This window comes from Buceros rhinoceros, unplaced genomic scaffold (assembly GCF_000710305.1).
Source record: "Buceros rhinoceros silvestris isolate BGI_N320 unplaced genomic scaffold, ASM71030v1 scaffold1390, whole genome shotgun sequence".
Lineage (NCBI taxonomy): Eukaryota > Metazoa > Chordata > Aves > Bucerotiformes > Bucerotidae > Buceros > Buceros rhinoceros.
In genome coordinates this window covers 13,599-35,496 of record NW_010388804.1, presented here as the reverse complement: position 1 = coordinate 35,496, position 21,898 = coordinate 13,599, and the positions used below count along the sequence as shown (strand labels likewise).

At 41.0% G+C, this 21,898-nt stretch overlaps 1 protein-coding gene across 1 annotated transcript in view; it reads right to left on the bottom strand.

Moving 5' to 3' along the window:
• The window catches only part of LOC104489208 (vesicular inhibitory amino acid transporter-like), a 20,068-nt gene extending 5,360 nt beyond the window's left edge, over window positions 1-14,708 (bottom strand). Inside the window, exon 1 of the mRNA XM_010131348.1 lies at window positions 14,472-14,708. Coding sequence (XP_010129650.1) covers window positions 14,472-14,708 — 237 coding nt within the window. The remainder of the gene's footprint in view (window positions 1-14,471) is intronic.
• Window positions 14,709-21,898: the final 7,190 nt, after the last annotated feature.

Below are 21,898 nucleotides of genomic sequence, written 5' to 3'. Positions count from 1 at the left end.
AAAGAGTGCTCACAAACTTGGGTACAGGGGAGATGGAGGTTTTGGAAGAGTTCTCTATCATGGCGCAGCTTCAGCCGGTGTGTTATGTGCCATCACTCCACTGACCCTGTACAGGGAGGGACCCCAAGCTTGCTCAGTGGGCGCAGAAAGAAAAAAGGGCTGAGCTGGTGATCAGCCTTCGAAGAAATGGCAAGGATATGTAAGGAAGGTCAGTCTCGGCTAGAAGCTAATTATTAGCTGTAGCAGAATAATTCCAAGAGGAAACTACCACCAGAAATTACCCACCCATCTACAACAGAAAACAAGCAGATCAGGTTTTCCAAATTACACCTGCACATTAAAACATTTTTGCATTTGTTAATGCTTTGACTGCAATATTTGAACTACGTGGGAGTGTTGCCCATACCAGCAAGGCTGGCTACTTCTTTAAAAATACTAGATACCTGGGTTAGCGTAGAATGCAAAAAGCGGGCCTTCCACACTCATACCACCGTTCGACACCGCTTCGCCGCAGAGCAAGCACCTCCCCCAAGGAATAAAATGTGCGTAGAAAAATGTATAGGTGAGCACAGCCAAGCACTCAGAGAAAAGCAAAGTTCCTTGATGTTTGGTTTGAAGGCACTTTAGTCCCAGGTAAGGTGCTTCATTTCATAGTCTGTTTTAGTCTGAAATACGACACTTTGAAAAACAAAGCAGACTGAAAGGTAATGAAAAAGTAAAGAAGATCAAATCATGATCAGAGTTGAGACATGTTAAAAGACAATGAAATAAAATGAAGTAAAAAGCAATGCTAAAAAAAAGAGAAAAATTTCACTGTATGACTTCATCAGATGGAAAAATAACTTATGACATCAAGAATTTAACGGAAGCTGATTCGGTTACTCCAGCTCTCCTCTATGCAGAATACACGCTAATACGTCAACTGCTGAATTAGCTCCGATGGCCTTTCTCACCCTCTGTCGCCACTCCGCTGGAATGGTTCATTTTAGCCTCGCTGTCTTCCCAACTATGCATTTGATTCTCTGTGTGAACACGGGTTAGGCACAGAAACTGTACAGAAAAGCCTCCTGCGTGGATCTTATTGGAAGAGGAGATAAATTTAAGAACTCTGCTTTTCAGTACATGTCTCCAAAATATATAATTATGTTGTTTAGCACTTATCAGAAAAGTTATTTATTTTAAATGACTCACCGCAAGCCTGAGGTATTTACATGAAGATACAACTTTATTAGCATGAAATGAAAAGCTAGAACAAATCCCTTAATCTCATGCCATGGTGACAGAGCTACTTACTTGCTGACCTCCATAGTCTTTTGCCTTTCTCCGCCACCGCTGTGATCAACGGTGATTTTGGATCTTCTTCCAGATCACTGTTGACTGCATTGAATAATACTGAATAATTCTACTAGATAACCTCCTAACCCTACTAGAAACTCATTCCTTTGGCAAAAGATCCACGCTGACAGCTATTTTTTCGAGATCTGTCACTTAGGCAGTTGTTAATCCATTTAAGATGTATTCTATTGTTGCACTAATTTTAAAATCAGAATATTGTGTATTAATGTGTCAAAATTCCTTTTAAAAGTCTGAATGTATTATTTATCTTTCACTGCCTGTATTACAGTCTCCTCAAAGAATTATATCAAGTGTGTTTAATAAGGACTCTAAGGACTGTTCTCCAAACCCACAATGATCGACACTGATTATATTCCTATCTTTTCTGTATCAATTAAAGGCTGTATTAACAATAACATTCTTTTTCTCAGAATTGTTGTCAGACTTCCCGGGTCAGGATTTAACTGGCTTTTTACATATTGGAATAACCACAATTTCCTGAAAATTCCACATGTAATAGTGCTTGAATGAGAGTATCACCAGGTCAGACGTATCTTTTGGTGTGTCTCCCAAGAGCAAACTTGCTGGGCATTCTGCTTTCAAGCTGTGAACAGGGTATGTCTTCCCATCCGTCTTAAATACTCCATAACTGTACTATCGGATAGTTAATTGTCTGCATGCGGCGCTCTAGCAGCGAACACATACCTTCCCTTTTAACTTTCTTGTGTTTGTGGACAAGCATACAGAGTCACAGATACAGACGCATGCTGCCATTCGTACTTCATTTATACCACTATTACTATTTCACATTTTTACGCTAAACCTAGCCTTTTTTATCAGCTTCCTAAAAATTGTTTTCTTACTCTCCTAATCCCTAGGAGACACGTTTGTGCCTGGTGTCTTTGGGTTCCCATATATCTTTGCTACACTTCATAGTGTATAGTTCATATTAATTACTCTCACCCTTCCTTTCTCCCTTTTGCTACTTAAAAAAAAAATGTTTGATACATTCCCTTCACACCTGAAGTAGGGGGGGGGTTAACACATAGGCGTGCTATTTTTCAATTATGAGACATGGTGTCTGGACAGCTCATAAATTCTTGTTGAACAACTTTCACATTTGGCTGTCTATATTTATTCTTCCTAAACAATCATCTCTTGTAATTTTTCCCAGGTTTGTAAAATTCACTCTTTTGAAGTACCAAGTATATCTATTACTGTCCCCTGTTTTCCTGTAATGAATGCAATTAGATTCACTGATCTGTTTATCTTTATTTGATGGAATAGAACTACCTTATGCTAAGCTCAATAACTTTTTTGTCAGATAATTATCATCTATCATTTTTAGAAACCTTATTTTTTTTACTACAGACTGCATAAAACCTCCAATAGAAGTCTTTAAAACTGCAGTCACCAAGACCAAAACCATTTTTCTTTCCAGACACCACCTCTAACTCAGATAATCATGTCTAGCATAAAGTGCCACCCTCTCTTCTAACTACTCTTTTTTCGCAGAGTTGTCCCACCATGTATTTGCAACACCAGCTCTATCCTGTTTGGTGTATCAGTTACATCCTATTTCTCCTCAGCAGTAAGAATTGCTGGTTCCCTGGCTGGCTATGCAGAACACTGGCACTGCTCTGCGGACACCAGCAAAGGAATTCATTTGCTTTCCCGCTTGCTTCGCAGTTTGTTTGCAGCTCAGCTGAGTTTGAATTAAAAAATTCTGCAAGCCAGCTTGTGGAAAACTCCAAGCGTTGTCCATGGCCTGTGTGACCTTAGCAGCAGCTCCATCTCCTTTGGAGATGGCAGTGAAAAATCTTACTTTAACTTCAAGGATGGTTGAATTAGACCCTAGCAATCTTGTTTCTCCTGATTTTCCTTATTCTTTCTCTCTGCCAGTGCCAGCCTGTTTTAGCTGCAGGGAGGAAAGCAGTGAAGGCGTTCATCCTGTGATTACTGCCTGCAATCACCTCAGATACCGAGAGAAACTTGGAAGGGGTTGTTCTGTCAATCCTTCAGGTCCCATGAGCAGATGATAAGGCAGACAGACTGCTCAGGAGATGCTGCGATAAGACAAGCAGGTAAGAAAGTTGCATGGTCTGCACTGCAAAATGTACCTGTCCAGTTGACTGACAGAACACACTGATTTTGTTTTCCTTGTAGTTGCTAAATTAGTTTTAAGAATCTCCTAAAGATTAGGAAAGAGACGGGAGGAAAGAAAATGTCTCAACAAAAAAGCTATTGCTGCTATTGAGTGTGACAGCTGATCCCATTGGCATTGGTATTTGTTTAAATACTTGTTCTAAAACTGAAATAATATGCTTAGTGCTTAATTCTGCATGGTTTGATGGAAAATGTTAGTTTGCATAAATTCAGAGCTGTCTGCAAGAATGCACCGAATCACACAAAGTAAATCTCCCGAGCAAATTACCTTTCAAGAAAACATTATTTTGCTTGGTCCCAAAGGAGAAAGCAGGCTTTGCTAAAAGAGCGAGGGCTTGTATTATGTAGCAGGGAGGAAAAAGATAAAAATGTAAGGCAGGCAAAACCAAAGCAAGCGTTCTTTTGGAAGTTAGTAGAGGTGAGCACCAAGGACTCGCCGCTGCTTGCTGGTTTCTCAAGTCACAGCCCATCACGGATTTTCAGGTTTTTACCTGAAGGCAGGCAAGTACTCAAAACACCCAGGAAAGCCACAGGCAAGTGTGTTGCCATGAAACAGTGGTCAAAAGAGCTTGAGGGAGGTAGAGAGGGGACTTTGGGAGACTACAAGCAAAGCAGTGGGGAGTCAAATATCTTCGCTTGAGCGTGCACCACATAACAAAAGGAAGAGGTAAAGCACACAGAAAGTTCAGCCTCAGGCTGGGAGGAAGCACTTGGTTTGTTAGGAGCCGTTCTGGAATGCCGCCTCTATCGGACAAGACGCAGTTCTTGTTCCTTCTAAGAAGTAAGGCTGAAGAGGAAATGAAGAAACCAAACCCATATTGCGAAGAACGTTGCACTGAAACAAACCTTATGCAGCTCTGAGAGGTGAGATGGAAGTTGAGTTACAGCTTCTGGAAGCTGTGTTGTACTTGTGGAAAACCGGCATAGGTTTGTTGTGACTGCACGCAGAATAAAAGGTGGATGAAGCCTCCCCTGGCTAATACCACCCTCTTCTCTCCTCAGTGCAGACCCAAGCACCAGTTTTAGGCGGACTCTTACTTAAGCTGTCACAGCTCCCAGAGCTCGGCGTACGAAGGTGAAATTTGTCTTAGAGCACTGCCTGGAGACCATAGAGTTAACAGCCTGGGTGAGAGACATCAGTAGTGGTAGAGCATTACTTTTGGTCTCTAGGAATTAGTGAGCTGATACGGAGCATCCTAGTCTATTCTTCTGGAATATGTGAGGAAAGATGCTGTCGTTCAATTAGGCTGGGTATGGAGAGCAAATCTCGACTGCTGCTCCTCTCTTAACCTCAGTTAAAACTTCGTGGCAACCCCAGAGGCTTCTACCTTTAGGATAACAGAAACAACAACTGATTTTACTGCTGGCATTCATCATGCGCAGATACAGAGGAAGTTGAGGTTGCAAATGAATTCCTGTAATGGAGCTGTCTCTTTCCCATAATGACATAAAAGATCATCAGTCTTAAAACTCAACAGAGTAGAATAATTTCTCTAATTTCGAGTAGATTTAACAAACATCCCCAAATGTGCGTAATTAATAATGAAGAGGAAAACCTGAAGATCAGACGAGGAACACGACTGAGTTTGCAGGCATGCCCTGGGTACTCAGCATAAAAGCAAAGTTAGTTAAGTTCTCCTTTAAAAAAAAGAGTTAAATCCTGAATGTAGTTGTGCTTTGTGCAACCAGACGTATGGCCTATGGAATGCATGCTGAAGATGTCTTTTTAAGGTCTCTAGATGTAAAATACTTCAAGTATTACTGCTATTTTTTGTTAATATTTTTATTTTCCTGTTTTTTAAAAATTTATTTTCTTGGCTGGCAGCCACACTGGGAAGACTTGGAGACAGGATGCTGCCTGGAGACAGCAGCTGAAGATCTCTGGATGAACAAACTGGGGGCTTTGGTTATACTTTACCTTTACAAAGACCACAGTTTATTAACTTGTCTGTATGGATAGAGATAAAACCATTTCATTATTTAAAAAAAGTTAAATAATTGCTTTTAAAAGATTGTCTATTTAAAAAAAATTTTTATAATTTCTTTTTCTTAACCTGAGCCCTTCTGAGAGTGCAGGGAAAACTTCCCAGCCCTGTTGGACCTCTCCTGTGTTCATACTTCAGTGTTGAGAGCTTGAGTGATTTTGTATTTGGCAACTGATTTTGAGTGAATTTAGTTTCAATTCCTTTCTCCTAAATCACTTTCACTTCTCACAGTCAAAGTTCTAGCCAAAATCCCCATTTATTCAGGAGGTGAAATTAACGGATCTTAGGTGAAAATTGAGTGACAGTTACTACAGTGACCAGTAACTCTTTTTGGTACCCAAGGAAGCGATCGCTTCTTGGCATCTCTGAATTGGATTCTCTCACCTAACTTCTTCTGTCTAAGCCAGACATTTAATGAAGGAGCAAAAAGCAGCAGCAAAAACATCTGTGACAAATAACTGTAACTACAGGCATAAGGTAGGAATGAGTAGAAGGCTAGAGGGAAAGCATGAATTATGCAACTTATTATCCTTTCTGACTAGGAGAAGAGACTTTCAGGGGTGGAGTGGCAGCTTCTCACAATTTAGGAGCTAGTGAAGCGTCTCTGAAATCCCATCCAAGCAGCAGAGGGAAGCCTACTGTATTGTGCAGGAATTTTATTTTTCACTCACTTGAGCTGACAACAATGAAAAGAACAAAGGGAAGAGCTCTGAGAGCAGCTGACTTTCTGGCAAAAGGGAAAACAGGCAGCTGGGAAGCAAAAGCAACAGGAGCGGGAGTGCAGAACTCCATTTTAAACTCCAGATCCCAATTAACGCTTAGAAGATGAAGCCCCTGGAGGGAAGGCGGCTGGGGAGATGGCATTTGGAGTTGCAGAAATCACGCCGGCAACCAGACAAAAGAACGGCTTTAAAATTGAGTGAGACAGGCTAGACCTCAGTGCCAACTTCAGAATCTGATACTAACAGTAAAAGGAGAGAAATAAGTCATTATGAAAGAAAAAAATGATATAAATAACTTCCTTATAGAAGAGACATAATATATCTTGTATCATACAATTCCTATACGGATTTATTTTTCTTCAGGTTTCTGTAGAACTATTTGTATTTCCTAAAATATCCAGATGGAGTTTGAAATAACCAAACTCGAATAGGTTTTAGAACAGAAAAAAAAATCCTCTGCTTATCAGTGAGCAACCGGCCTGAATCAAACATGTTTCTAGAGGGCAAAACAGAGCAACAGAAAGAAGTCTCGTGAATGGAATTACCCAGGTACAGGAAAGGCAAAAGCTGTCACCACCACTGCAACAGATAACATAAAAGAACCAAAAATGTTCGCTCTAGGGACCTACAAAACATTGTCTGCTGGTGCTGGTCTTGTGTCGGTTCAAGAACCGGACTGACAGAAATGATAGCGGATAGCAGAACACGTGTGTGTGAGCTGAAGTGAATGTTTCCTCGCTTTGACTCACATGTTTACGTTTTTGAGAAGTAAATATTAAATTGGAATTTTTTTTGTTAGCTATTTAGTGAACACAGCGTTGTACATATGGCAAAACTAGCGCTGCTGGCCAAGAATCCAGAGAAAACACGGTTTCCAAGAAACACGGGGCGTGTGGGGAGAAGAGGGAGAATAGATGCAAATAGAACTCGGTTTCTTTTATTTGGCTTTGAGGGCAAAACATTTTATGCAGCTTACTGCGCTAAAACGAGGCTACACTACATCATCTTCGGTGCTGCGTGCGACCAGCGTTCAGGGCTTTTTCTTTCCTCAAACAGCTCCGTTTGCTCAGTCAGACAGAGCTCGTGCTGTTTCAGCCAATCTCCTGCTGTCGGGAATTACCCACATTGAAGCAGGTTTATGGATCATGCGGACGAAGCTTTACCGCCTGAAGTCCGCTACCAGAACGTGACTCCTGCTGATCCCTCAGCACGGTGTAGTAATTCCGATATCCTTTACCTTCAGCACTGGATTTTCACATACACCTGCAGACGTTGAGCTTGTCAGCCTTCACTCCCTGATGAACCCTAAAGCTCACGCTTGCTTTTGATAAAAGAAATCAGCTCCCTTCTGAGAATTTGCTAATGGAAGCGAAGGCAGTTTATGAAAAACATGAAAGGAATGCAATCTGACAAAATATTTGCCTTTTTGCCACCTATCGCTATGTTCTTGCTACCTGGGGACGAACGTCATCTTTGGAGGAGTTCTATGTCTAAAGACAGTTTATTAAAGCAAATGTGCTGAGGTTCCACACCTCCTAAGTTTAAGAATAGGGACAGAAAGAACATTTATAAGTAGAATGTTTTCCAGCAGTGGTAGCTGGTCAGTGGCATGTGCTGCAGAGGCACAAGCGTGCAACTGATCTCAGCCACAGAAGACTGGTAGATAACATTAATAGGTACTGCGGGCTTTGTGTTGAAAGGTAGCTGTCAAACACCGTATCACAACAATAAAACAAGCAGCTCGAACAGATACAGAAATTTGAAATTGCCTAATACCATGTCACCTGCTGTGAATTAAAAAAGGAGAAATTATACCATCTGTTTTCTTTCAGCTTGTTAAAAACGCTCTCAGGGACTGAGGAGACCAAAAAGCGTGGTAGATTAATTTGATTTTAGCGTAGTGGGAAAGCTATTCCTTTCACCTCAGGGAGCTGGAGATCCTTGCTCTGCAACAAGCCATGGTGCGTTGGGTTCTCCCTTGGAATAAAGTGATGGTTGCTGTGAAGCAGCTGACTGTTACTTGATCCTGTTTGGTAACATTTACCATTTCAAACGGTATCATTTTCATAATGCCGCTATCCACCTATCTTTGGTACCATGGTTCTGCCATTCTCTTCCTTGACTATCCGAATCTTTAAGATGGAATGCCCATTTTAATGGCTCAATATTCTAAAGCGACTCTTATCACATTTATTCTCTGATTTATCATGTGCTCAGCCCTGAGGATGGGTCTCAATAGCTAGGAGAATCTGTTCTGTATAGAAAGAAGAGAGGAAATTGAATCAGATGTCAAGCTGATTTATCTCACGCCATGTTTAAATAACCACTACTTTGTAAAATTACTTTCTGTAAAATAGGAAACATTTTGACACTTACTTTCAAAATGATTTTCGTTATTGGAGCACCTGGAAGTCCTTGATGGGAATTCCATTGTGCAGGGCACTGCACAAACCAAGTACAAAAAGGTGGTCTGTTCTCCAAAGAGTTTAAAATCTAGTGGGAAGATAACAGGAAAGAAATACAGGCAGACTGGGAGTGCTCAGGCAAGAGCTTTACCCTTGTGGAGAGGGAATTCAGACTACGTATTAGTGAGGTTTCTCAGTAAAAACAAGCAGAAGCTGAATATAGTCCAGAATAACCTGCAAGATAGTATGGGGGCTTGGAAGTGTAGATGCTGAAATACACGGATTATAACAGCCAAGAAAAGGTTCAGCAAAAGTTGTTGGAAGTGACGGCTAATTGACATTGCTAAAAATCAAGTGTCAGATAAATACTTTCCTGAAATGGAATGTTATAGTTTGAGGTTCTGAACAGAATTATTCAGATTTCTTTAAGCACAGCAGGAGCTCTGGCTACTGTTATCATAAGGTTGTGATGTAGAATTGGGTAAAAATTACTCAAAGGTATTAATGTATTGGTTAAGAACAAATATTTTTAAATGTATCTGTCTTACACCAAGTGTAATTGAGATATTTAGATTTAAGGCTGAGGTTGCAGGTTAAATTCCTTGATTGTGTTGAGTATTACACCTTAGAATGTCTCCCTCTCACATCTCATGATAATTAGCTTAAAATGTATTGACATTATAAATTACAGACCATTGGTTATCAGTTATAGCCAAACTATTGAGGCTAGTAGAGTCATTTATGAAGGAGACAGAGACACATCCTGTAACTCTGGCAACTCATCTGTTAGGAAATGCAATTTTGGGCCCGTGGTTTGGGCAAGCGTAATCTAAGGATTATGTTACTCTGCGTTAACTCCTGAAGATTTTCAATATGTCATTTTAACACCTAGAAGGCTGCAAGAACTGCAGTACCTGGCTCCACTACCTGTGTAACCAACCCATGTACTTGTTCCTGGGCTGGTTCAAGAATTGGTACGGTGCTTTCTGACCCATTCTCCGTATGTTGGGGATAGTCTGTATGTCCATGGAGTAATTCGTGCGGTAGTTGTGTTATATCGCAGCTCCTGCCTGCTGGCAAACCTGACACGGAGGGGCTGCGGAGAACTGATTTGCCACTCCCAGGGCTTTGAGAGTAGTTGCAGTAGAATATGCTGCATAATAACGCTCCCTCCATCTGTTCGTTGCCCAGTGATGTGACAAACAGCACAAAATGCAAGACCTACAAAACAGCAACTTAAATCCCAAGAGAATAACCCAAATATTTCTTTCAGGAACAAAAAATGTTTTGAGATGAGCCACCTCCCTGTGTTTAGGAGTTCTGGCTTCGTGATGTTTTTAGTGTTTGCAGGTGAGCCAGGGAAAGGTAGGCTGGTACAGTGCGTTCTCATCGGATTTGTGGGAACGGCAGTCGGCTAACGCAAAATCACTCCACTGCACAGGGCTGACGTGGCAAACAGAGATTTCGGTGAAGTAGATATAGAATGTTATTGTGGCAGGATAACACAGTTTTTGATAAAAAGCTTTTGTGATGGAAAGTAGGGTTGGGAATAGAGAAGAATATTTATCCCACCTGCACATATATATCCCTGTGCTCTAACAAACCTACTGCCGGGTCTGACCTGAAGTTAAGGGTTATGTGGAATAGTGACATATGTCCGGAACCATTTTCTCCTTCAAGAGAAAATTCAGAGAGAAAGCCAGGGCACAAGCATTAGTTACAGATTCTCCTTGCCTTAGATATTTCTTCTATCAGTTGCGTAGCATAGTGGTGACGTCCTGTCATAGGATCTGATTTTAGATGGCTCTCAGCAGGCTCCAGGCTTTTTTGGGGTCTCCAGTTGTGGCTATATGGGTTTGTGGTTGCAAACCTATGAAAAATAGATTTGACCAGTACTGCAGGTGCATTTCAGCTAAAATCATTGGCATTTTTATGTGCACCACATTAGTCCTAAAGCCTTGGAATTTTACTTTGTGCTGCCATTTTTTGACTAGCTCCATTTGGAAACTTGACTGACTTACTGGTCCTAGATTAGATATCAGCACCTGAATTCTCAGTACTACCTCTTGATATGAAATGCAGAAGTTTGTTTCCCTCAAACATCTATAATTTAGTTCAGAGCATGACTTGAGCCTCAATGTATAATTCAGGGAAGTTACTGCTCTGGGCACCGGAAAGGACTGACCCTTGTTCTCAAGCCTGGAAAACAAATACTTAAGATCAAGTACTGCAGTTAAGATCTGAGTGGTTATTTAGTTAAATATGACTAAATTATTTAAGGCTGAGGATGAGGAGGTTTGTGCTGTGATACATCTGATGCCCTGATGGAGAAAACATTGAGCCTTCCAAGCACACAAGCATGTACGAATTTATATTTAAAAAATGCTTAGACATGGTGTCAGTAAAGCTTAATGGGGAGGGTGTTTACACCTTACATAGACATTTAACTTTACATCTTTAGGGGCATGTCTGCTAATTCTGTTTCTCATCGCCACTGTGTTTTCCACTGAAGTCTTTGGGAGTTGTTGGTACTCAGCAAGCACTTTAAAGATGCAGTCTATATGAGGGAGATGAAGGCAGGTAACTCAGGAAGCACCACAGGAAAACAAATATTAACCATGAAATAGTCTCAAATGAGTCTTTTATAGTTACATAAAGAGTCAAATTGGAACTCAGTATGGCAACGTATCTATAATGGCACATGCAAGTAATGTGCATTATACAGAAATATAATGAGCATATTTATGATCACTGCTGTAATAATCATTCATTTATTATTGATACAATTTTAAATAATTAACACTAATTGCATAATTGTTATCCCTAGAAGCACCGTCAGTAGAGAAGCACCCTGTCAGTCATTCTGATCACACAACAAGAACATCGCCTCTGCCATAGGTATTCCTAACCTCCGCAAAAGACAGGAGAAAAAAACGACGACATCAGGTGTTAGATGCTTCAAATCAAAGGGCACATTCAGTACACTTTGATGTATCATGTTTTACCCAACGTCTGGGGAAGAATTGTGCACCTTTATTGCACCGTATTCAAAAACTGTGGGAGTGTCATGATACTGAAGGCACTTTGGGGCTGCCTGGTGAAACAGTGAACTCTTCTGCACTGTTGAACCTGTTTGTGCTCCTGAGACTGAAGTGGCGAGACACAGTGGTGTAAATTACAGCTCTGCTGGCACGAACATCCTTTCACTTCTTGCCGTTATTTCACTGCTTCCATTTCTCTCTCTTGGTTTTTCTCCATTTTTGTGGTCTTGTACCCCTCCATGATAGTACAGACTGAGTGCTTTTTCCTTTTACTTTGGCTTTCTCTTCCTTGGACAAACATTCTCCGTACTGTTTGCAACAATCCTCCTATGTGTGGCTGGCAAATAAATAGACTTTATTGTCCTGTGGTTCTGCTGTGAAATACTACTCCGTTAGAATTTATCTGCCTTCTTCCTTGTGGCTGCTCCTTTGCTTATCTATCCAGCACTATCCTACGAGTCAGGACAAATTTTTTGGCCTTATACAGACAAATGCAGTTTGCATCGCTCTGCCAGACGTTGCTGTTTGTTTTCCCTTTTGAATTAACTCAGCTTCATGGTCTCTGTCCTTACCTAGATCAGTTGGATACAGTTTTCATCTGCCTGTGCAGTGCTGGGATACGAAGAGTATTTGTTTCTCTGGAAATTTCTGATGCCTGAAGCAATCGTTTACACATACAATATCAGCATCAAACGTGCACATTTTCTCAGTTGAAGTTAAAAACAAAATAAAAATCTCTACCTGTTTGTTCACCAGTATTTGGACTTAAATCACTGCAAGAATTTTATTTAATTTCAGAGACCAAAGAATTGATCATTCCTATAACAAATCTGGATTGAGACATAATTTCACTTTTAGACTAATTGCATTCGCTGTTCAGAACACCTCAGAATTCTGCTGAAATGTTTGCCTCTAATCATCATGAGAAACACTTCTGCCCTTTCCTCCGGGTAGCGGAAAAATAATCGCCATTTTAGCATAGGTTGTCTGCACCAGTCAAGAACGTTTGGATTGTTTTAATCATTCTGTTCGCAAGTCTGACTTTCTCTTCGAAGCTATTCATAGAAATTTCTTCAAAATGTTATTTTTTACTGACAGTTGCACATTCAGTATTCTCTCATCTCTCCTCTCCCTTCTCCTTTCCTGCTCCCTACCCTTGTTCCTAAGCCAAATGCCTGGATGTTGGGAAATAGGAAGAATACTCACACTTGTACGCAGCTTCACATCCATCCTCACACACACACAGAGTTTCACAAGCATCACTAGGACACTTGAGTTGATTCTTAAGGAAACTGCATCTCCCAGGCTTTGCTGGCGTCAGCCTGCCTCAGGAGAAAGCTCTGTACAGCCGCAGCCAGTTGATCTTCCCATGCTGGTTTCCAGAACACTTTGATGAAATGAGATCCAACAGCAGCGTGCTGAGAGTTTTGACTAAGACCGTGGTCACTGATCTGCTTGGATAATTTAGCTTAAATTTGTCCTGTTTTTAAATATTTTTAATAGTGGGTTTAGAGTGCGTATTTATCGGTCTATGTTTTAACTGGAAGCTATAATATTAATAATTAATAGTAATTGTGTACATAAGGACATTCAGGAATTTTTATGCACTTGGAGGTATTTACAGAGGCATTATTACTATTGTTTTTCAGAAAGGAAAACAATGGGTGAGAAGAAGGTGACTTGCCAAAAGGTCGTACAGTCAATATTGACAAAATCAACTTCCCGAGTGAAATCTTGGCTTGGGTGAAATCAAAGGCAAAACTCCCAGAGCCAACAGTGGGCTCTCATCCCAGACTCCTGTCCTGCCCAGAAGCTGCTGAGGGAGACTGAAGATAAAACGTGTTACTATACTGTAGCTGGGCTATTTTAGGACTTCTCGCTTTTACTCCCAGCCGAACATTTCCTTCCTGAGTGCGATATGCTACGGTGCCCAAGGTGTTATTGCACTGGCTCTCATGTGGTGGTGCTCATGTTTGAAAATACAGCGGCGTTAGAAATGCGTCCTTCTGCTCCTCTGCAGAGCTGAGGAAGGAGCTGGATACAGAAACAAATGTTCATCAGCATAATCACAGACGTGTGACACCGGGAGGATTATTTTTCCATAACTAAAGTGCCATAAAAAGCATTTAAGTAACAGTTCCTGGGACTAGCTGCGTCTGTGCGTACTGCCTCCTTCTTACCGTGTCAGATAACGAGAGAATGGGAATGACAGAATTACGTAAGGAAATGAATCATGGAAAGTGAGAAAAAGAATCTGAAACATTTAAAGCTATATTTAAGGATTCGGAGAGATACTGAAATTCCACACAGAATGCTGGGACCAAATGCTTTCAGACTTCTCAGCCTGACTATTTCCTTCAACGTTGACAAGTATCATTACACTTCTTGTGCTTCGTGCTCCAATTTGTATCTAGTCTAACTTACCTGTCAGTAAATTTGTGACGTCAGTCTGGCTCTTACTATCCTCTTTCTATTAGATATTTACCTCACATTCCTATCAAACATCTCTCACTGCATTCAAATCCACTTATTAAAGACAACGTCTGCACTTCCAAAACAGAGGCAATCACCTCCTCTTCATCGTCACCTAGTTTAAATATTTTTTTAAACTTTAGCTAGCATTTTTTTTTTTTTGCCTTTGGAACTTTAGTTTTTTTCAGAGTGCTAATCTTATGCAGAAAGGTTGTGATATGTTGGTAATAAATTCATAGAAACCTTTCAGAATATCACAAAATGAGTTAAGTAAAATAAAGCAGGCTAAGTGATGACCAGCTTCTTGAAATGATGATTGTGATGAGTAGGAAAGTAAAAGGCTACCTGAATGGCATTTGTTACGTTCCATCCTGCTTCCCAGCTGGTGAGCAGTTTGACCGGGGCACGTGGCAGGGGAGCTGGGGACTTGTTTTCTGCATCCTGGTGGCCAACGTCAAGCTCAAAGTTCAGGGCTCCAGCGGGTTCCTCTCTGTCTTCACCATGAGCTCTGCCCAGCTCATCTCTTTGAGCAAAATTCACACGCTCTTCATCAGCGCCCAGGCAGCTGTCCCACCTCGCCATTCCCCAAAAGAGAGATGGTGTTTCCCTGAAGCAGTTGAAAAGAGATGCAGAAGTCTGCTTCAGGTGAGCCATCCTGAATATTGAAGTAAAATCTTCTGTTACTGGTCTTTGTTTTCTTCAGCAATTGTACATACCTAAGCCTTTTGTTATGTTAGTCTTGATATTGTAGCTGTGATTAATGTCCTTAGTTCATTTGTTTGTGCTGCTTTCAAGTGCCAGCTAAAGAAATATCTCCAGGGTCTTCAACATACTGCCCAGAGTGGTCTGCAGCAAGATTTAGTAGTCTGCAAGCTGCAATTTACAATTCAAATCCTTCCTCCTTTTACCTATGGTATCTGTGTAGATCAGTCATTCAGGAAGCATCCACAGGTGGCTGCAAGAATCTCCTCCTGGAAGCTATGCATGTTTCTAATACAAATAAATAGGTCTGCCAAATGGAAAAAATGCTTCGTTAAAATTAGAGTTGATGGACTGACTGCTAAGTAAATGCATGTAAACAAGTTCCCTTTTCCAGATGTGAGAATTTTTCTGCTGGTTTTGTGTCTACAGAGGTCAGTAGAACTTTAAAAATGTTCTTAAAAAAGCTGGAAGTTGCAAGAAGAAAAAAAAATAGCTTGTTCGGAACTATATCTAATTCACAGTTGCTGGTGACAGTTAGGGGAACGACAGAGAGCTGTGATCATGTGTTTACTGTAGGGATGTAAATGGTGATACATTATGATTATTCACACTGCAAAATCCTAAAAATAGTATTTACCAAAGGATCTTCTTCCCTTGCATAGCCTATGGAATTTCTGGAAGAAAGGGAGAGAGAGGGGGTTGGGTTGCACAGTTGTCGGACTGTTTGTGCCCATTTTCTTTTGTTGTTTCCCATGTCTGCTCTACCCTCCTCCTCCCTCTTTGTTTGTTTGTTAAGAGTGCTGGGTTTTTAACGGCTGTATTTTTACATTAACAACTGAATAACTGGTTCAACGCTGCTACTCATCTGAAAAAATGCTTTTTCTTGTGCTCATGATGAAGTAAACCTGACGACCACCTTCACTGTCCTGTCTTTTATAGTCAGGCATAGAGATTTCTCTTGTTCTCATCACATAATTAATATTCTGAAGCTCTCCAGAGTTTACCCATCTGTTCTAAAAACCAGAAGTATTTCAGAACTAGTACCAGTACAGAAAGATGTTCCTCTGCCTACCTTGTTCAAGCCTTGTCACTGACAAATGTACGTGCCACATCCATGGGTTTATCGCTGGCTGCTTTGGAGTGTTTCTTACACAGTGAGAAAACTGCTGTGCTGACCTCAGCTAAACGACAAGTGGCTCTTGATTATTGAAATATCTGTTTATTGGGATTTCATCGAAGTGAATGTCACTAGCCATTTCACAAACACATCCTGATCTCCTGGAGTGACCGGGAAGGTGCTTGAAAATACAACTGTGGGTTTTACAGCAAATTCTGACCTCAGTTTAGTCCTTCTCCCATCAAAGCCATTCCAACAGAAAGCTTCAGGCAGGTTTCTGAGGAGAACGGCTCTATGATAGGTGTATATACTGCTCACATTAACCAAACCCGGTAACAATATCTATAGAGTGAGAATAACAACATAAAAATCACGGGGTTGATTTTCCTGATGTAGACAGAGCAGCCTGAGATACACCGACAGAACCAGGGGAAGGGATAAATATTGGTGTGCGTTGTCAGCCCATTCTTAAGCATTATTTCTGGAGACATTTACATTTCCAGACAGAAACATTTTGTTGTCGTTGACTTCGTCTCACCTAAAAATTTGTAACCTCACAGGACACACAATTAGCATTTAAAAAGTCACTTTTTTATTCATTAAATACAGATAAGAACCATTTTAGCATCTTGAGGCACTGATTTTCATCAAATGCAGATGTCGTTGCTGTTCACTTACCAATGACGCATTACATAAGAAATTGCATGTTTATCCGGTGTTTGGAGATTTTTCTTTTCTGTCTAAAAGGAATTTATTGAGACAGCGATCAGTGCTGCTCAGTGGGGTTTTGTTTTTCCTTGTTCTGTTTTTATGGGGTTTTTCAGTGTTTGTTTTTCTTTTAATGCTTGTTTATTTTTCCTTGTAAATCAATCAGGTTTCACCCAGTTGTCTTAATCAAGTGGAGTGTAAGCAAGTTATGGAACAGAGAGATGCCTCTTGATATAGAAACATTTCATTTGCCTCTACGTGGTTAGAGAGGAATTGTCCGCTTTTATTCAAGGCCCTCTGGCAGCAGTGGAAAGAATCCCATTTTCAGATCTCTTACTCGCCAGACACATCACATCTGGAAGTCAGAAAAACAAAATCATGTTCTTTCGCAGTTACACAGAATAGCTTCAAAAACAATGTAAAACCTATTTTTAAAAATAACTTCTAGCTGGTTTAAATTCAGTGCTTCCCTACTGACTACCAAATAAAAATGCAAGTAGGTTTATATGTTTCCAGAAATATCTGAATTTTCATAAAATTTTAATGTTAGATTTCTCAAGCTCGGTATACTCTTGGCACTATTTGTTTCAATGAAATACCATTATTAATCTCTGACTTACTGCATAGTACAGGGCAACACAGATTATCCTCGTGCGATATTTGTTATTATTTATTTATAATACTGCTTAGAGATCCTAGCTACCTTTGGATTAAGTGACTGTAAATGAAATAGTGGGAGACAGCTTCTTTATGAAAGGTTGAGAGTTTGACAAGAGAAGACAGGCAGAGACTTGGCAATCTGGGAGTCAATCCTTCTTCTTTGTCTACTGGGCATGGATTTTTCATTCTATATGTTACCTGCAGCTTTGATTTTTGCAGTGAGGAGGACAAATTCTGCTCTTAGTTACATCACTGTGTATCTGCTGGCAGTTTCACTGACATAAATAACGAGCAAAGGCAGATAATCAAATCTCGTTCTATTATTGCATTAAGAACTGCTGTCTGGATGACTGCAGCAGTTTCACATTTATTGTGCTTCTTCCACATCATCGGAAACAAACAGCAAAGGCAAGAAATGAGAGCTGAACCCAGGCAAAGGGCAGTCCAGTTCTTCGCTTTTCCCATGTACTACTTCTGCTAGACATTTTTTCTACAGATGTTGTTTATCCACACAAGCCGACATTAAAAGTTTAATTAAACCTTAATTCTTGCTGTGGAAAAACTTCCTGATTTATGGTAGGCCCTTGAGGGTGGTTATCACTGTCCTTGTCACCTCTTCATCTATTTCTATTTTAGTACCTAAATCAAGACTAAAATTTTCTCCTCATACAGCATCAGCCTGTCACTGTGATTCATAAGTTCGACAGGGCTGGATTTCGGGAACGGGAGAGTGGGTGGATAGCCTTGGAGAAGACGTCTTTCTTGGTCAGCAGGATTTCATAGTGCAGCTGCTTATGCCCAAGGCAATTAGGTCTTCAGAGCTGCCCCTTGCTTTGCCCATGTTTTCTTCAAAGCCTGTTTGACTGTATGATCCTTCAGTCAGACCCTTCAAGGACGGTGTTTCAGAACAGCACTGAAAAGCAGGTCAACAAAATGTTTTCTCAATCCCTTTTTTTCTTACATGGCAGTGTATTCACAGATCTTTTTGTAGGACAGTGAATCCTATCTCTTCCTTATAATCTCATCTGGGCTGTGGGACGTGGGTTTGGTTGAAATCTGAGGTAGTAGCCTGTCGTGGCTGCTTAGTGTACTCTTTCACAAGAGAGAAGATCTCTCTCCACAACAAAGGTATCTCAAGTAGTAGTCACCATTCTTAATCCTGAGACTAGCTGGGGCAAATGCAGCACTTCTAGATACGTGAGCTATTTTCTCTAGAACAAATCTCAGCTTAGAGGATATGCACTGCTCTTACTTCCCACAGTGGAATCAGTTTACAACTGAAGGGCTTTCTCAGCCTTTCCATGTCAATGCTCTAGACCTGTGTGCAAACCTGGGTCTGAGAGCACGAACATTGGAGTTAGACAAAGGTAGATCAGTGGTCTATTCCCACAGAACCCTGAAGCTGTATGGTGGAGCGACTGGGAATGCAGACACACTGCTGAGTGCCCATGTGGCATGGTTTAGGTACATCCTGGCTATTCCACTCTCCAGGGTCCTTTGTGGCAAAGGAATTCTTTTTTGATATTATTCTAGCTTCCAGCACTACCCGAATGACTTTAAACTGAGATAGATATGACTGTGCAGCAGCAGACACCCCAAAAGACTTAGACAAGTTTCAGGAAGGCCTCCAACCATCCCAGGCAATAAAAGAAGCCCCGAATTTGCTGTGCAAAGTGTTGTGTCTATTAGCTGCCTCTTTTTGCTGCACCCTGGGCAAAGCAGGTGAAGTTCAAATAAACTGATACTACTTTTATAGCCCTGTAATGGCTATTTTGGAGTAAGTCTTCTGCTTCATGCTTTACTAGAATATATAAGGCATCCAGACAGGTGAATAACTTTACCTGTCAAGAGATTTATTTAAGCTGATTATCACAAAGGGCTTTTGCATCTTCTGCATAAGCAGAATACCTGAACGTTCTGCTTTTCATTACACCGTCGTAAAAGTTGTGCAGAAAACAATGGTGAGAAACTCCTCTCCTACATTAAGCAACTAAGATGGTTTCTTTTAAGCAGACCATTATTAATTGTTTTCAGAGCTCTTTCAGAAGATTGATTCATGCATAAAAATGCATTTAGTCAAGGATTTCAAGTTGCAGCAACTCTGCTTAAAAAGCTTTATAATTTTCTTCTTGAGGAAAGATCTTTAATTACACTGGAGCAATAGAGTGGGATTTATGCATATATTCTAATTATGTACTAGTAAAACTGAAAAGCTCTTCGTTAAAACCATGTGGAGAAAAATCAGACACATGCCAGCACTTCATTACTGAGAACTTAAGAGGAATTGTGTGGTGTCTTATTAACAGCATTACATAAATAGAAGGGCACTCTACATATTGCATATGTCGACGCAGTCTTTTCGATTAAAAAACAGGCTGATTTGGAGAAAACAGAAGAGGGTTTTTTAACTCAGTTAATTAAATCGAAACAATTAATTCCACGTAGGGATATTAGCACCTTACTACCTGCTTAGCAGAGCAAGCCTAATAACAAACATGTTTTTCCTAACTTAAATCTGTCCATATACACACATGCACAGATACATGTGGAGAATACGAGATGAGAGATCAAGGGTCATGCCACCACGACCTAATTCGATCTAAGCGATCATCAAATACTATGGTTAGCTCGTTAGAACGCCGTGCTTATAGCACGGGCAGAATATACAACACGTTCTGCTTGAACACACGCCTTTACGAGGAAGGGTTTTCTCATGTTGTAAACAAGAACAGCTGGTGCACAGGCTGTGCTACGACCTGCTGTAATAATACAATAGACTAACTGTTACTTCTAAGATGGTGTATAAAGGAGTTATTCATGTTTTAAGCACAGAATTACTGAGCACTTCTTGCCAAATCGCAGACCCTCGTGAACAATTCCCTTTGAGTCACAAGCACGTGACTTTTCACTTCTTAGGGTCAGTCCACAAGATGATAAAATAACTAAGACTCATGAGGGGGTGGGGTATGCGCAACATCCAGCTGCTGACTCCAAACTCATAGCAGGGAACTGAATAAACTCTGAATCTGAGCAGGGTAGGGGGGACAGCAGTAGAGGTTAGAAATGAGAATGGGAATAAGAGCGAGTCCTATAGTGAGTCCCTCCGCTGAAACCCAACGTTTGGCCAGCTCCTGCAGCTCGCTCTTTGTTATCGAGATCCTTTGTATTATGCACCGACCCATGAAAAAGGATATCGCTATATATCCTCAGTGAGCCAGTTCGTGAAGAGGAAGTTGATATCGTGGTGTGATTATGGGGAACATTTCTTGTGGCTGTGTGTGTAAAACACCTAGCTTGTTATTTCTGAGCTAAAAAGCATCCTAAATTACTCAGGGCACGCGTGTCGCTGCATGAATAAACAAAATAATTAATTTCCTGATACTTGTAGTGTCTCATTTCTATCTCTATCAGTAATGAGAGGTATTACTGAATTTTTTTAGGGTAACTTCAAAGAAGGACACATATGAATGAGAGACTTCCGCTATCATCAGTTCTAGTCTTCTCTTGTGGACAAATTTCTCTTGCAGTCTGTTTCTTAAACTGATCAAATTTTATTTTAAACTTCTAAGGTTTCTCATCTAAATTATTCCTATGAGAAGAATCACAGAATTATAGAATTGTTGGCATTGGAAGGGCCCTCTGGAGGTCATCTGCTCATCCCCCTGCTCAATCAGGGCCACCTAGAGCCAGTTGCTCAGAACCTTGTCTATATGGCTTCTAAATATCTCTGAGGATGGAGACTCCACAACCTCCCTGGGCAACCTGTGCCAGCACTCGTTACCCTCACAGGAAAAAAAGTGTTTCCTGATGCTCAGATGGAACCTCCTGCATTTCAGTTTGTGTCCACTGCCCTGGCACTGGGCACCACTGGAAAGAGCCTGGCTCTGTCCGCTTCACACCATCTCTTCCAGTATTTATATGCATTGATGAGGTCCCCTCTGAGCTTTCTCTTCTCTAGGTTCTCTAGGTCCCAGCTCTCTAGCTTTGGCCCTGCCAGTGGTGAACAGCGGGAAGGGATCACCTCCCTTGTCCTGCTGGCAACACTTTGTCAACACAGCTCAGGATATTATTAGCCTTTTTTTTTTTTTTTGGCCCACAGGGCACATTACAGGCTCATGTTCAACGTGGTGTCCACCAGGATCCCCAGGTCCTCTTTGCCAAGCTACTCTCCAGCTGGGTGGCCCCCAGCACACGCTGGTGCCTGGGTTTGTCCCTCCCCAGGTGCAGGAGTTTGCACTTACCCAGATTGCAACTCCATGATGTTATATCCTCATATCCATCCGTACTGTAAAAATCAGTATTTCGGTAACAAGCATGAGAGAGCGAGTTTTTGCTGTTTGCTTTCGAGCAAGGAGCTGAAGCTTCATGAAAAATCACTGCCAGAACCTTTTAGCTTCTTCCTTGTGTGGAAGCAAGAAAAAAAAATTGTTCAAGAATCTATTCTAGCATTCTTACCACAGTTATAGCAGGATTGAATTTGTGTTCAATGTCTCCCACAGACAAAGCATTTGCTCATAGAGATAGACAAAGTTAAACAAGAAGCGCTGCATGATGGGTGGAGAGGGGAGAGGAGGAGAAGGGAGGG